Genomic DNA, 17,451 nt, shown 5'->3' with positions numbered 1-17,451 from the left:
TCACTAAACACACACACACACACACACACACACACACACACACACACAGTAAGGAATACATCACAAGAACGAGACCTCAAACGTTTCTGTATCTAGCGGCTGTTGGTAGTGACAAGGGGTGGAGAAAAGAATGACAACTGGAATAAAAAGAGTGGGAATCAGACGGGAAGGGTGAGAATGGGATTAGAACTGGAAGGAATATTGGTAATTAGTCTTGGATACATTTTATTAAAGCATTTCAAGCAATTGAGAAAAGGACAATATTGGTTTAGTAAACAGTCAAGAGAGAATTGTGATGCACCAGTCGGGTTAGTGCCGTGGATAAATGAATGAAGGTAGAGAGAGTAGGGAGAGGAGAAAGTGGAGAGGCATGAACGTGAGTGGGGAGTAGGAGGGGGAAGGAGGGGTGGGGGGACATCAGGAGGAGAAAGGAGGAGAGAGGGGAAGGGAGTTTAGACACGGTTAAGAGGAATGTCGGAGTATTACGCTCGTACGTCGTTTCATAACATTCTGTCAGCTCTTGCACTTTTTTTTATACTAATTAAATACGGTATACATAATATTGTACTCTAGCCAGCCTCTAGTGCCATTTTTAAAAACACATCGTTAAAGTGTATAAAAGGCTACGTGGCAACTAGTCCCCTTACACTGTTGCCAGACAAAAGGACTCACATCGCACGAGTAGACTTGCAGCGAATTTATGCTGACGACTGTACATCAGGCCTGACACTTGGGGGCCTGTTCGGGGTTGGAAGGGTAGTGTGGGACAAGGAAGGAGAGATGGGGTGGGGTTTGGGGGGGGGGGAGACGAGGTTAGCAGGGAGGAAGGAGGGGCAAGAGAGGGTGGGAAGGGATACGGGTTGTTGTGGGAGGAGAGATGCAGTTGCGTGAAGGGGTGGGAGAGTGATGGGGGACAAGGAGGGCGTGAGGGAGTGGAGTAGAGGGTGGCATGGAGGCGGCCGAGAGGGGGGTGCCCCCCCACCGCCAGGGTTGGTCCAGTCCCCCCTCACGCCACATCAGGGGCGAGTTCTCATTGGCCTGAAGCCATGTATGTCATAATCGGGGTGGAGCAAGCTCTCCGCAGTTTTGTACAGGCCGCATTCAATTGATGCGATTAGGCATTTTGGCATAAAACTCAAATCGCATCAAGTGATGCGATTAGAACTTAAGGGGTTAAAGTGATGACTTCCACCATAACATATAGGACAAGCTGGAGGTCTTACCTTGTTGTAACAGCACTCGAACAAAGCTGGATGCCTTCACCACTGGCCCTGTACGATGACAAGCCTGGGTTTGTAGACAGGAGGGAATTATTGTCATTACTGCAAGGACCCCCAACAAAGCCGTCAGAAGTAGTGCCCAAACCCGAGGACCCAGGGGTAGTAGGAAGCTCCAGGGGTTCACCTCAGGCGTGCCACGACCCACAATCATCCTGTGGTACAAGATGTTGACGGGGAAGGTGAAGTCCACTACCTTGGCTCTTGCGGCAGTCATGTCAAAGAAGCCAAGGCTAAAGTCCACTTCCTGAAATGAAGAGATAGTTAGTATCTGAAGTGCAATGCTCTCAGGTACCTCAAAATCACACATACTTTCCAAACTGCCTTTCTTTATATTATTGTATGATGATTGTTTGTTTTATGCTGGTCGTGTTATCTACCTGTCCTTCTTTCAGACTGTGTGTCTCTATTACCATTTTAGTTTGAAACCATGAAGCTGTCCTTCAATGAATTGATTTAATGGCAAAATATACAGAAAATAAAGTGTTTTGATTCACATCTGATATATATTGATGCAAGGATTCTATGGACCTACTTCCCGCATTGTCATTCCGATCATGCCAGTCCATGATCCATCAGGCTGTTCCACTCCCCACGCTCTGTCAGCAGGGGTCACATAATCGTATCTGCAATGTTAATGACAGGAAACGAATCTTTTTTTTTTTTTTATGTGTCTGACTCTGGGCCTAGGCTTCACGGCCTGCTTTCAAGACCCAGTAGTCCTACGTACTGCACACCTCTACATGTCACCACTTCGGCGCTAACACCCACCGTTCATATTGAATACATGCTAGGGCTATCTCATACAGGACTGGTGGGTTGGCATTAGCAGGGGTATTTTTACGACATGTCGGCGGGTCTTTTGGTAGATCAGTTAAGTCTGATTATTATGAAATTTAAATCCTTAAATTGTTCCCTGCCCCAGCCGGATTTCAACCTGGGTCCGTTAGGACTCCAGGTCACCTCTCTACCGATTGAGCCACCGCCTCCCCACTTTCATATATATATATATATATATATGTAATATTGATATACTGTAGATAGATAACAATAATGACAGTATAGACGCACGTGCGTGTGTGCATGAATGCCTGCGTGTGCGTTTGAGTGCCCGCACGCCAGTGCGTGTGTGTGTGTGTGTGTGTGTGTGTGTGTGTGTGTGTATGTGTGTATTTACCTGATTGTATTTACCTAATTGTGATATACAGGAAATGAGCTACGGTCGTGGGGTCCCGTCCCTGTTTCTCAATAAGTTAAATTTAGTTTTAAACTCGTTTAAGTTTTTAGACTGGACGATCTCTTTGTCCAGGCTATTCCACAGGTCTATACATCTGTAAGGAAAACTATATTTCTTGATATCCTTCAAGAAGCTTGGTTTCTTCAGATTCATTCCGTGTCCTCTTGATACTTTCTTATCCCATAAAAACAGATCTTCTTTGTCAATTTTATCTATTCCCACCATGGTCCTGAACATCGCAATCATGTCTCCTCTCTTTCTCCATTCTTCTAAGGAAGGCAAATCCAGCTTTTCCAATCTTTCTCTGTATGACAGATCTGCCAGACTGGAGACCATTTTGGCTGCTGTTCTTTGTATTCTCTCGATCTTGTTTATATCTTTCTTTTTATATGGGGACCACACTACTGCTGCATATTCAAGCCTGGGACGAATCATGGCCACTATCAATTTTTTCATCATCTCCTCATCCGTATAATAAAAAGCTACTCTTATACTAGTCAGGAGTTTAAACGTCTCTTTAACTGCCTTGTTAATGTGTTTTTCAGGTGACAAACTGTCCTGGACCAGTACTCCAAAATCTTTCTCTTCTCTTGCTTTTGTGATTGGTTCATTACCCATCAAATAATACCCATTTCCAATATTTTATATTTCCTTGCATTAACTTTCATTTCCCATATCCGGCTCCAATCGTGTATCCTATCCAGATCCTCCTGCAGCATTTTACAATCCTCCTCAACCTCTACCTTCTTCAAGATCTTTGCATCATCAGCAAACAGACTTGCATAACTGTTCACTCCATCTAACGTATCATTTACATAAATCAGGAACATTACTGGCGCCAACACCGAGCCCTGTGGGACTCCACTTCTTACTTCCATCCATCCAGACATCCTATCCTTTATTACTGTCCTCATTTGTCTGTCTCTCTAAAAGTCTCTCATCTATTCCAGGAGGCACCCCTTCAGTCCTCCTATATGCTCTAGTTTCCACATTAGTCTCTTATGAGGTACCTTGTCGAAGGCCTTCTCCAAATCTAAATACACACAATCCACCTCCTGCAGCACGTCAATCGCTCTTGAGTAAAAACTCATTATGTTGGAAGCACATGACCTTCCACTTCTAAATCCAAACTGACTATCAGCCAAAATATTCATCTCTTCCAGATATTTTATCCATCTATCTTTCAGAATTCTCTCGCACAATTTTGTGACCATGCTGGTTAGGGACACTGATCTATAATTCAGGGGTTCTTCCTTGTTTCCTCCCTTAAAAATTAGTACCACATTTGCCCTCTTCCATTCTTGAGGCACTTTCCCCTCTTCCATTGAACACACAATTAAACTGTGAATCTCATCCGCCACTTGTTATCTGCATTCCTTCAGTACCCAATTACAGATTCCATCTGGTCCTGGGGCTTTTCTTATATCTTGAGCTTCCAGTAATTTATACACTTCCTGTACTTCCACTTTTATATCTTTTATCACTACATTTCTAGTCACTCCCTCCCCTTCCACAAACTCACTTTCATTAGTGAAAACTGACTGGAAACGTTTGTTCATTATTTCTGCTTGCATTGCTGCATCTTTATAGACCTCTCCTTCTACTTTCAGTTTGGTGATTCCTTCCTTTTGTTTCAGTTTGTCATTGACAAATCTATAAAACAGTTTGGGTTCATCCTTACATTTGTCTGTTATACCTTTTTCAAAATTCCTTTCTTCGTGTCTACATACTCTTGTGTAATCATTTCTAGTTCTTTTATATTTTTCCTTTGTTCTGTTTTTACCTCTCTTTCTCCAATTGTTCCATGCCGTGTCTCTCTCTTTTTGCTATTATACACTTATTAAACCACTCCTTTTTTCTGTTTTCTTTCCCCCTTACTCTTGGCACAAATTTTTCCACTCCCGAATTATAGAAGCCTAGAAAAATATCCCACTTCTTCTGTATCTCTCTTGTTTCTCTGAATTTTCTCCAATCTCCATTTTCGAAAAATTTTCTCCATCCTGTAAAGTTTGCTTTCCCAAAGTTGTATCTTCCCTGCCTATAAAGCTCGTCTCTTGGCTCCACATTCTCTGTTATCACCTGGAACTCAATGACCACATGATCACTTTTTCCAATAGGACACAGATATTCCAAGGATTCTATTAAATCTGGTTCTTTGCTAAAGAGTAAGTCTAGTCTTGCTGGTGTGTCCTCCCCTCAGAACAGTGTCTCTTCTTTGATTCATTGCGTCATCACATTGTTCATTGTTATATTTAATAATGTAGTGCCCCACAAATCTTCACTGCCTCCTGAGTCCCATTCCTCCCAGTTCATCTCTTTACAATTTAAGTCACCCATTAAAATTATATTGTTACTTTTCTCAGTTTTTTTCTGTAAATAGTTAGCCTTGTCTGACAACATTTCCTGGTATTCATCATCATGTGTGTGTTCTTACCTAATTGTATCTTTACAGGAATGAGTCAAGCTCGTACTGTCCCATGTCTTAAACCATATTTATCGTACATATCCTTAAATTTGTGAATTGTTTTGGCACACACTATTTCATTCGGTAGTGCATTCCACTGATCAATTGCTCTGTTTGGGAAACTGAATTTCCTTACGTCTTTATCACCTCTCTTCTTATGCAGTTTTTTGCAGTGTCCTCTTGCTGATGCTTCTCCATATGTTAAGTAATCATTTATGTCTATTTTCTCCTTCCCTGATATGCACTTATATAGCATTATCATGTCACCTCTTTTCCTTCGCTCCTGTAGTGTTGGTAGATTCAGTTTATTTAGTCTTTCTTCGTAGCTTAGGTCCCTTAAGCTTGGTATCCATCTTGTAGCGGCCCTTTGAACTTTTTCAATCTTGTTTATGTGCTTTTTGAGATGAGGACTCCAGACTACTGATGCATATTCCAGGATTGGTCTAATGAATGATGTTATTATCCTTCTTAGCATGTCTTCATTTATGTATGTGAATGCTATTCTCATATTTGCAAGCAGTGTATACATGTTCCGTACCTTCTCGCTGATGTGGTCAGCCGGAGATAGTCTGTTATTGATGATCACACCTAGGTCTTTCTCTCTTACTGATGTGTATAGGGTTTTATTTCCTAACTTATAATCCCAATCAGGTCTTTTTCCACTTTTACCAAACTTGATTACATGACACTTGTCCACATTGAATTCCATTTGCCATGTACTACTCCATTCATGAAGTTTATTTAATTCTTCTTGTAGCTCTTTACAAGAGTCTGTGTTAGTAATTCTCCTTTGTATTTTTGCATCATCTGCAAACATATTCAGATAGTTCTAATTTCCAGTGTTACTGTTTATATCATTTATATACACTAAAAACATGATTGGTGCCAGCACTGAACCCTGTGGTACTCCACTAGTTACTTCTTTCCATGATGAGTAGTTTCCTCTTAGTACTGTTCTCATTTCTCTTTTTAAGAGAAAGTCTTGCATCCAACAAAACAGTTTGCCTCGAATTCCTCCTTGATGGTACAGTTTCCATAAAAGTCTTTGGTGTGGTACTGTGTCAAAAACTTTCTTGAAATGTAAATAGATACTGTCCACCCATCCTTCCTTTTCCTGTATTGTGTTTGTTACTCTGTCATAGTAGCTCAACAGATTAGTAACACATGATTTTCCTTTTCTGAAACCAAACTGTCTTTCTCTTATCATACTGTGTTCGTCTAGATGATTTACCAAAGCTTTTCTTATAAGCTTTTCTAATACCTTTGCTTACAACACTGGTCAGTGATACTTGTTGGTAGTTGAGTGGATTTTGTCTATTCCCTTTCTTGAATAAGGGGACAATATTTGCTTTTTTCCAAATATCAGGTAGTTTACCTTGACTCAAGGATTTCTTGAAAATTAAAAATAATGGTTTACTAACTCCTTTGCACATTCTCGTAGTACCCAACATGAAATTTCATCAGGACCACTTGCTTTTCCTCTGTCTAATCTACTTAACTCCTCCTGTATTACTTTTTCTGCTATTTGTATATCTGGTAGTATGTGTGGACATGCATGTGCCACATAGGCTAGTCCCTCTCAAATTTTTTTTCTTCCGTAAAAACTAATTGGAAATTCTTATTTAGTGCTTCACAAATATCCTTCTCTTGTGTATAAGTGATTCCCTCGTCCGTAATTGATTGTATTATATATTTAACTTTGGTTTTGCTTCTGATATAGCTGTAAAACAGCTTTGGTTGATCACTACTTTTATTTATTATATCCTCCTCAAATTGTTTTTGGGCTTCCCTCCTTATTCTTGTATAATCGTTTCTTACCTGTTTGTAATTATTATACGCCCTTTCACTATTATGTCTTCTGTATCTATTCCACAACAAATCTCTTCTTTCTTTTGATTTTTTACATTCTGTATTGAACCATTTCTGTATTTTCTTATCTGCTTCTTTGTGCTGTGGGATGTACTTCTGGACTCCTATTTCATAAAATTCACAGAATTTTTTATATACAGCATTTAAATCTTGTCCTCTAAGCTCATTTTCCCAATCAACTTCTAAGAAATACTTCTTTAGGTCTTGATAATTTCCCTTTTTATACTTTAGGCTCTTTCTGTAACTGTCATTGCTGTTTACTATGTCATATGCTATCCTGTATTTATAATTTAGTACTGCATGATCGCTTTTGCCGAGTGGAGGGTGATATATTAAACTGTCAATATCATTTTCTTGCCTAGTAATTATTAGATCTAGCACTGAAGGTACATCAAGTCCTCTTTTTCTGGTGGTTTCCCTCACATGTTGTGTTAGGAAGAACTCTTGTACGAGATCCAGGAGCTTTTGGTCCCAACAGCTTTCTTGTCTAATTATATCTAGAGTATTCCAATTTATATTTGTATTGAAATCCCCAGTTAGTATAATTCTTTCTGATTTCTCTTCCATTTTATATAGTAATGATCTTAAACTCTGAATTATGCTCTCTGCCAGATCCTCATATTCATCTCTTTCCCATGTGTTTGATCTGGGTGGCATGTACAAATTGGCTACAATTTCTTTACCTTCAGATGTGTCGATCTCTACTGCAATCAGTTCTACTTGTGATGGTATATCTAGTTTTATTTCATTGGCTTTTAGATTTTTCTTAGTTAATATTATAATTCCTCCTCCTTTTTTTAAATTTCTGTCTCTTCTCCATATATTGTATTCCTCTAAGTTTAGTATGTCATTGGAAATCCTTGGTGTTAATTTTGTTTCAGTTAGGCATATTATTTGTGGTTCATTTTCTCTGACATAATCATTCATCTCTAGTAATTTAGATACCATTCCATCCACATTTGAGTACATCAACTTTATCATCTTGTTTATATACTTGTCATGACATGGTTCTACTACCTTCCTCCTTTTTTATTCCATCCTGTTTGTGTACCACTTTCGTACCTGCAATCCTATTACTTTGTAAAAAAAATTTCTTCTTCTCCTCTTCTGATCTTCCCTCATTTTTTGTTTTTGGTTCCTCTCTTTTCTTTTTCAGTAATTCCAGTTCCTCTTGTGTTAGGCATCTTTTTATCCATACATTTTTGAACTCCTCTTTTTCCTTAAGATTCTTTGCATTTTTTAGTATCTCTTCCGCAGTGTTTACACTCTGGAAAGTCACCTTTAGGGGTCTTGTCTTGCTTTTCTCGTATTTCCCTAACTTTTTGTGTTCCTCTATGTCTTTACTACAGATTTCCTCTGATACTTCCTTCAGTAAGCTCATTACATTTGCCGTCTCTTTCTTGTCTCTTGTGATCTTGTTTTTTACTTCTTCCTCTTGTATACCAGTGATTACTATGGATTTGTTTATATCTACTGAATCTCTGACTAACTTTGGATTGTTTTGGATTATTCTTTTCACTTCCTTTTTAATGCTTTTTTCCTCCACCCTTGTTTCTAAGTCTTTCTTTACTTTCACCATTTCAGCATATGTGGTTTCCACATCATTTTTGTAGCTTTGCACAGCTTCATTCACCTGTGTTATCTTATCCTCAATATCACTGCTCTGGTCAATAAGACTGGCTTACATGCCTAATGGTCTCTGTGTCATTTTTTAACTCTTCCATAACACTCTCGTGATTGACTACTGTACTTGCCATTTCACTCATTTTCTTCCAAAGTGTACTCAATTCCACTGTTAGTTCACCGATGGTTGTGTCTTTCTTGTTGGCCTCCCTTCCTAGTTTTTCTATTTCTTCCTTTTGCAAGTGCATCTGCTTCTTTATTTCATCAATTTCATTTTTGAAAGCCATTTCTAGTTTGTGTACACGTTCAACCAGTGAGTCCACCTCAACCAGTTCTTGGTAGAAATCATCATTTTGCTTTTTACTTTTATCCCTTTTCTTTTCCAAATTTGTTTTACTAAAGTATGTATCCATTTTGCAATACTAAAAGTGCAAAGTATATACTTACAATCCCCGTGTTGTTGTAGTCTAAACAAACCTCAGATGACTCAGCATATTCTTTTGTCTTGTTTTTCTTTCCTGTTTGAACAAGTCTTGTTTAAACTGATTATTTTTTTCCTTTTAATAATGAAAAATCATTTAGTCTAACCTAGTACAGAACTTGACTCATGCAAAGATACTAATTTAGGTAATGCCACTGGCTGTGTTGGTTCGGTGTGGAGCGCCGATGTCGCACGTCCTACCCGGTTGAATACCTCTACATGTGTGTGTGTGTGTGTGTGTGTGTGTGTTTGTGTGCCTGCACGCTAATTTTAGACAGTAAGGACACTGACTGGCAGTTCATGTTTGTGTGGTTGGTGGGAGCACCCATCATCAACCCACTTAGTGTAGCGGTACTCTGTTTTTAGGGTAGCTTTTATATCGAATGGCTAACAAAAGCATTTAGAATGCTGGGTGGTAACCTTATAATCAACAGATACATGTTCCCTACCTGACAGCATGTGGGTTGGTGGAAGGTTAGTGCCCCTTCGCGGAAATCAGTTCTAAAAATACAAAAAAGAACCCTCGGACCAAGACTGACCAAAAGATGACGACTAAGGACTGATCAAAGGAAATGATGCAGGTGGCAACATGGAATGTAAAGGGTACAAAAGATGAGAGATTGTTCAGGCACTTAAGGGTGCGAAAGTTGATGCATGTTGATTAACTGACACTAAATGGGGAGGAGAGTGTGAGCGAATGGGAGTATGGATGGGGATATGTGCAGGAGTAGGTGAGAATTAGAGGACAAAAGAATGAGTGTGTATTGTGAGTAACAGATGGAAGGAGACTATATGAGAGTATGGATCAGTTGGCTCAAGTATTGTGTGGATAAGATTGAAAGGTGGACTACAAATGTGTGCAATTGTGTGCATGTATGCACAAACGCAAGATCGTGCAAGCAAAGTAAGAGAAGAGTTTTGGGCAAATGTGGAAGTGTGCATGGAAAAGTTTGAAAGGAATGAGAGACTGTTTTTGATTGGTGATATTAATGGAAAAGTAGGGAATGTGAAGGTGGATGGAGTAGTTGGTGAGTGGAGTGTGCCTGCTGAGATAGATGAGAATGGCAGTGCTTAAGTGGACATTTGTGCCGGGAGAGGGTTGGCAATAGCCAATACCCTCTTACGGCACAAAATGATCCACAATTATACATAGCGAGTGATGAGAAGGGTGGGTGGTGAAGTGAATGAAAGGAAGGCAATAATCGATTATGTTGTGTAGATGAAAGGATGCGAGGATGTGTACTGGATGCCAGAGCATATAGAGGTTGGGGAGTGGACTTTCTGACCACCACTTGATGGTGGTCAGAATCAAGGTCCTAGTAATGTGGAGAAATAGAAGAAGGGAAGGACTGGAGGGAGTAGATGAAAGGAGATAGGAAAGGTTACAAGGGGATGAGAAAAAGGCAGAATATAAGAGAGAAGTGGAGGAACGATTGGGTAAATATGAATTGGAGCAGATGGAGGACGTGGAAGGTGTGTGCAAGATATTCACAGAAGAAATATGTGCAGCATGTTAGGTGCTGTGTGGGGTGAAGAGAAGAGGAAGGGGGGTGCAAGGAACAGCATGGTGTAATGAAGAGATGAGACAGGCTGTGGCACAAAAGAAGAAAGCATATAATGAATGGATGAGAAATAGGGGCATGGAAGAAGTTGAGGGACAGAAGAGAGAGTTATATGTAGCAAGGAAGAGAGAGGTGAAAAAATTAGTGAGAGAGAGTAAGGAGAGAGTGGATGAGGACTTTGGAAGGAATTTGAGTGTAAAGTGGAGGGACTGCAAGAAAATGTTCTGGAAAGAGGTAAAGAGAGTTAGACAGGGTGGCAATGAAGTTGGTAGGGGAGTGGAAGATAAATATGGCAGTTTACTAGTGGAGAAGGGAGAAGAAGTGAGCAGATGGAGAGAACACTTTAATAATTGTTGAACATGAAGAATGAAAGTAATGTGAGTATAAGTGGCTCGGGAATGGTTGGGAGAAAGAGGTAGGTAAGAAGAGAGGAAGGAATCAGTAGGATGTAAGTTGTGGAAGCACTGAAAAAAGTCAAAATGGGGAAAGCCCTAGGAATTGATGGAGTGTGTGGTGAAATGCTGAAGCATGGGGGAGAGAGAGCAGTAGAATGGATGTGGAAGATGTGTAGATTGGCCTGGGAGGAAGGTAGAGTCCCGGAGGATTGGAAGTCAGGTATAATTATTCCTTTTTACAAAGGGAAAGGGAAAAAGAAGTGTGTGGTAATCAGAGGGGCTTTTGTCTTCTTAGTGTAATAGGAAAAGCATATGGTAGCATACTTATTGACAGAGTTAGGGAAATAACAGAGAAATTAGCTGGAGAAGAACTGGGAGGCTTTAGGAAGGGAGGAGGTTGTGTAGTCAGATATTCATTCTTAGAACTTTAGTGGAATAGTTTCTGGAGAAGGGAAAGATGTTGTATGCAGGCTTCATAGATTTGGTGAATGCATATAACAGGGGGGATAGACAAGGATTATGGAAAGTATTAATAATATACGGAGTAGAGGGGAAGTTGTTGAATACTGTGAAAAGTATGTATGAGGATGCTAAGGGTGCAGTGCATGTGGATAGTTAAGTGAGTGATTTTGTTCTTTTTGAAGGTTGGGATGAAACAGGGATGTGTCATGTCTCCATGGTTGTTCAATATGTACATCGCTGTGGTTATAAAAGAGATATATACAAGGTAGGGCTGTGGATGTTGGAGTGGCCCTAATGAGAGAGGGCCGTGTTTGGAATGTCCCTGTACTGTTGTTTGCAGATGATACTGTGTTGTTAATTGATGACGAAGGGGAGCTACAAGGCTTGGTGAATGAGTTTGGTAGAGTGTGTAAGAAATGGAATCTGAAGGTGAATGTAGGGAAGAGGAAACTTATGGTCTTCGAGAGAACTGAAGTCAGTGAATGTACAGTGAGGCTGGATGAGGAGGAAATGGAAAATGTCAGTACGTTTTAGTACTTGGGTAGTATTATGAGTAAGGATGGAAGTTTGGAGGGTGAAGTGCTTGAAAAGGTACAACAAGGAAGAAAGGTTGCTGGTTCCTTAAAAGCAGTGATAAGAAACAGGTAAGTCAGCATGGAAGTGAAAAAGTTACTACATGACAGTACTGTGATACCAACTCTAACGTATGGAAATGAAGCTTGGACGTTGTTGGAGGGACACAAGTCAAGAGTGAGAGCAATGGAAATGAGTTATTTGAGAGGAGCCTGTGGAGTCACATGGAGAGACAGACTGACAAATGAGGATATAAAAGAGCGCTGTGGCGTGGATGTGAATGTGATAAGAAGCGTTAGGAGAAACACACTTGGGTGGTTTGGCCATGTGGAGAGGATGGAGAGTGAGTGTCTGACGAGGAGAGTGTATCTGAGTGAGGTGGAGGGGAAGAGAGAGAGGGGGAGGCCAAGGATGAGATGGAGGGATGGAGTGGAGAGGTATATGAGAGAGGGGGGTGTGAGTTGGAAGCAGGGCAGTGAAATGGCGGGGGACAGGGCAACGTGGAGGCGATTTGTTTGTGGTCACCACGTATGGGATTAAGGCCTCTGGCAATAGATAGATTGATAGAGTTCAACAACAGTTTCCTTACACAATAGCCTCATAGGCAATAGATAGGGGCGCTCACCATTCACAAACATGATAAGATCATAGGAGGTGTGAACTCCATGAAGGTCAATCAATATGGTAAACGTGTGTCCAGATACCAGTGCTCGACACATGTACTTGGAACATGTACCAAACATTGTCTTGATTAAGTTCGCATGCATGATCGAAGCACGATTGTCATGGATATGTTCATAACATTGTTTAGAAGCATGTTGGTAGCACTGGCGTGGACGTTTCCTGCACTGGGCACGAATATAGCTGGCTAGAAAGTTAACAGAGTTCCACAGATGATGAGTAGGGATTGCCTCAACACCATGAAGTGGGTCAGGGACCAGGTGTTATGATTAATAGAACTTTATTAGGCACAGCGTGTGATCTGAGATCTGATACACTCAGAAAACAAACACGAGATTAAGAAACTAGAAACATGGAACAACATCAGTCACACAGTGTTGGTGGATAGTGCCGATGTCATGAAGAAGATCGATATTTTGATTGGATAGTTCCGATGAAAGATAGAGTATATAAACATAAAATCATGGCAGGATGCAGACATCATATATAGGGGCTCATGGTTTGCTTCAAAAGTCAGAGCTTCCTGCTGGAGAAAAATAGACCATGCACTATATTAGACGCTGAACTTCTGTTCAAAAAATTCCTGAATACCCACTCTCACTTACTTGTGCAGCACAAGTTCAGTATCGTCATGTATTATATAACTGATTACACTGTGTCTCTGCCCACTCCTATTCTTCATGAAGGGTATACTTAATATCGGTCCAGAAGTTTTGCTTCCTGTCCACAAATCACAATTGAGGCAGGCACAGCAAGCAGCAGAATTTCTCCCACCGATAAAATGGCAGCACTGCTTCAGATATGTGTCTGTGTGGACTGCATGTCAGTTTTGAACATGCTGAAGCTGTTGCCACGAAATTTGTCATGGAACATTGCTACGGACATGTTTGCAGCATGTTCGAAAACAAGATTCTAAAACGTTGATAAATATTTGTTACAATGTTTCGAGCAATTTAGATGGCGCAGGTGTCCAAACAAGAAAATTATGTAAGGAAACTGAAAAAAAAAAAATCAGAAACTGACAGAGGTTCAAATTGGATGAAGGAAGTATGTGAGAAGGAACACTTGCCAAAGCTGTGGCATCACATTTTCAGTTTGATTGTCACTGGAATGCTTATATCACAGGTGTGTCCGCAACTCGTTTATAAATAAAAATTCAAAAGTATGTGTGTATTTATTTTAGTTCAAAGATTTCAATATGTCAATATTTGTGTTTTTTATTTTAGTGCCCATGTTATGTGCTACTTCCATTTTTGTGGTTTCTGTTTAATAGAGTTTGAATACTTTTTCATCTCAACTCTTTGGTGAAAATTACGTTTGGAATGATAATGATGATGATTTTTTTTTAACCTGATTCCCTGTCAAAATTTTAATAAAAGAACACACATGCGAATGTGAAATGAAAGACACATTAACATTATATGTTGAAGCTGAAAGTTTCTGAAACAGTTCGACCTACTGATGTGAGGGTTTTCTTATGTACAACCATCTATAATATTTACGTACAGTATTGCTGTTGTAAAGAGATAATGAATTCATGTCATTACTACACACACACACACACAGGGATCCAATCTAGGCGGACGTGTGACACCGGCGCTCCGTACCAAATCATCACGGCCAGTGGCATTACCTAAATAGTATCTTTGTATGAGTCAACCTCAGTACCAGGTTAGACTAAATGATTGTTCATTATAAAAAGGAAAAAAATAATAAGTTCAACAAGACTTGTAAAAACAGGAAATAGAACCAAGGCAAAAGAATACGCTGAGTCATCTCTGAGGTTTGTTTAGACTACAACAAGACAGAGATTGTAAGTATATGCTTTGCACTTTAAGTATGGCAAAATGGATACATACTTCAGTAAAACAAATTTGGAAAAGAAAAGGGATAAAGGTAAAAAGCAAAATGATGATTTCTACCAAGAACTGGTTGAAGTAGAGACCCACAATAGACTGGTTGAACGTGTAAACAAACTAGAAATGGCTTTCAAAAATGAAATTGATGAAATAAAGAAGCAGATGCACTTGCAAAAGGAAGAAATAGAAAAACTAGGAAGGGAGGCCAATAAGAAAGACACAACCGTCAGTGAACTAACCGTGGAATTGAGTACACTTAGGAAGAAAATGAGTGAAATGGCAAGTACAGTAGTCAATCACGAGAGTGTTATGGAAGAGTTCAAAAATGACACAGAGACAATTAGGCAAGTAAGCAGTCTTATTGACCAGAGCAGTGATATTGAGGAGAAGATAACACAAGTGAATGAAGCTTTGCAAAGCTACAAAAATGATGTGGAAACCACGTATGCTGAAATGGTGAAAGTAAAGAAAGACTTAGAAACAAGGGTGGAGGAAAAAAGCATTAAAAAGGTGAAAAGAATAATTCAAAACAATCCAAAGTTAGTCAGAGATTCAGTAGAGATAAACAAATCAATAGTAATCGCTGGTATAGAAGAGGATGAAGTTAAAAACAAGATCACAAGAGACAAAAAAGAGATGGCAAATGTAATGAGCTTACTGAAAGAAGTATCAGAGAAAATCTGTAGTAAAGACATAAAGGAAAACAAAAGGTTAGGGAAATACGAGAAAAGCAAGACAAGACCTCTAAAGGTTACTTTCCAGAGTGTAAACACTGTGGAAGAGATACTAAAAAATGCAAAGAATCTTAAGGAAAAAGAGGAGTTCAAAAATGTATGGATAAAAAGATGCCTAACACAAGAGGAACTGGAATTACTGAAAGAGAAAAGGGAGGAAGCAAAAACAAAAAATGTGGGAAGATCAGAAGAGGAGAAGAAGATTTTTTTTTTACAAAGTAATAGGATTGCAGGTACGAAAATGGTACACAAACAGGATGGAAGAAAAAGGAGGAAGGTAGTAGAACCATGTCATGACAAATCTATAAACAAGATGATAAAGTTGATGTACTCAAATGTGGATGGAATGGTATCTAAAGTACTAGAGATGAATGATTATGTCAGAGAAAATGAACCACAAATAATATGCCTAACTGAAATAAAATTAATACCAAGGATATCAAATGACATACTAAACTTAGAGGAATACAATATATGGAGAAGAGACAGATATTTAAAAAAAGGAGGAGGAATTATAATAATAACTAAGAAAATTCTAAAAGTCAAGGAAATAAAACTAGATATACCATCACAATAGAACTGCTTGCAGCAGAGATCGACACATCTGAAGGTAAAGAAATTGTAGCCAATTTGTACATGCCACCCAGATCAAACACATGGGAAAGAGACGAATATGAGGACCTGGCAGAGAGTACAATTCAGAGTGTAAGATCATTGCTACATAAAATGGAAGAGAAATCGGAAAGAATTATACTAACTGGGGACTTCAGTACAAATATAAATTGGAATACTCTAGATATAAATAGCCAAGAAAGCTGTTGGGATCAAAAGCTCCTGGATCTCGTACAAGAGTTTTTCTTAACGCAACATGTGAGGGAAACCACCAGAAAAAGAGGACTTGATGTACCTTCAGTGCTAGATCTAATATTTACAAGGCAAGAAAATAATATTGACAGTTTAATATATCACCCTCCACTCGGCAAAAGCGATCATGCAGTACTAAATTATAACTTCAGGATAGCATACGACATAGTAAACAGCAATGATAGTTACAAAAAGAGCCTAAACTATAAAAAGGGAAATTATCAAGACCTAAAGAAGTATTTCTTGGAAGTTGATTGGGAAAATGAGCTTAGAGGACAAGATTTAAATGCTGTATATAAAAAAAATTGTGAATTTTATGAAATAGGAGTCCAGAAGTACATCCCACAGCACAAAGAAGCAGATAAGAAAATACAGAAATGGTTCAATACAGAATGTAAAAAATCAAAAGAAAGAAGAGATTTGTTGTGGAATAGATACAGAAGAGAAAATAGTGAAAGGGCGTATAATAATTACAAACAGGCAAGAAACGATTATACAAGAATAAGGAGGGAAGCCCAACAACAGTTTGAGGAGGATATAATAAATAAAAGTAGTGATCAACCAAAGCTGTTTTACAGCTATATCAGAAGCAAAACTAAAGTAAAAGATATAATACAATCCATTACGGACGAGGGAATCACTTATACACAAGAGAAAGATATTTGTGAAGCACTAAATAAGAATTTCCAATTAGTTTTTACAGAAGAAAAAAATTTTGAGAGGGACTATGTGGAACACGCATGTCCACATATACTACCAGATATACAAATATCAGAAAAAGTAATACAGGAGGAGTTAAGTAGATTAGACAGAGGAAAAGCAAGTGGTCCTGATGAAATTTCATGTTGGGTATTACGAGAATGTGCAAAGGAGTTATGTAAACCATTATTTTTAATTTTCAAGAAATCCTTGAGTCAAGGTAAACTACCTGATATTTGGAAAAAAGCAAATATTGTCCCCTTATTCAAGAAAGGAAATAGACAAAATCCACTCAACTACCGACCAGTATCACTGACCAGTGTTGTAAGCAAGGTATTAGAAAAACTTATAAGAAAAGCTTGGGTAAATCATCTAGAAGAACACAGTATGATAACACAAAGACAGTTTGGTTTCAGAAAAGGAAAATCATGTGTTACTAATCTGTTGAGCTACAATTAGGTAAGAACTCACACACACACACACACACACACAAACGCTCATACCCAGTCAAGCTTTGGCTCACGCCCACACTCACGCACATACTCACACTCAAACTCACGACACTCGCGCTCTCTCACACACACTTGACTGCATGTCAAATCTCCTACGTGAAGTTCATAGCCTCTGAAACAGTTTCGAGCAGCGTGATTCTGGGGTTCAAGATGATGACC

At 39.1% G+C, this 17,451-nt stretch overlaps 1 protein-coding gene across 1 annotated transcript in view; it reads right to left on the bottom strand.

Annotated features, from left to right (window-relative positions):
* Positions 1-17,451, bottom strand: part of LOC145397062 (glutamate receptor ionotropic, kainate 1-like) — a 75,907-nt gene that overhangs the window by 21,627 nt on the left and 36,829 nt on the right. The window contains exon 2 of the mRNA XM_080270274.1: positions 1,224-1,524. Within this exon, the coding sequence (XP_080126400.1) occupies positions 1,224-1,524 (301 nt within the window). The remainder of the gene's footprint in view (positions 1-1,223; positions 1,525-17,451) is intronic.

The sequence above is a fragment of the Coenobita brevimanus genome, chromosome 40, assembly GCF_032717465.1.
Source record: "Coenobita brevimanus isolate Jiangsu-jjx chromosome 40, ASM3271746v2, whole genome shotgun sequence".
Lineage (NCBI taxonomy): Eukaryota > Metazoa > Arthropoda > Malacostraca > Decapoda > Coenobitidae > Coenobita > Coenobita brevimanus.
This window is presented reverse-complemented; position numbering and strand designations above follow the sequence as displayed.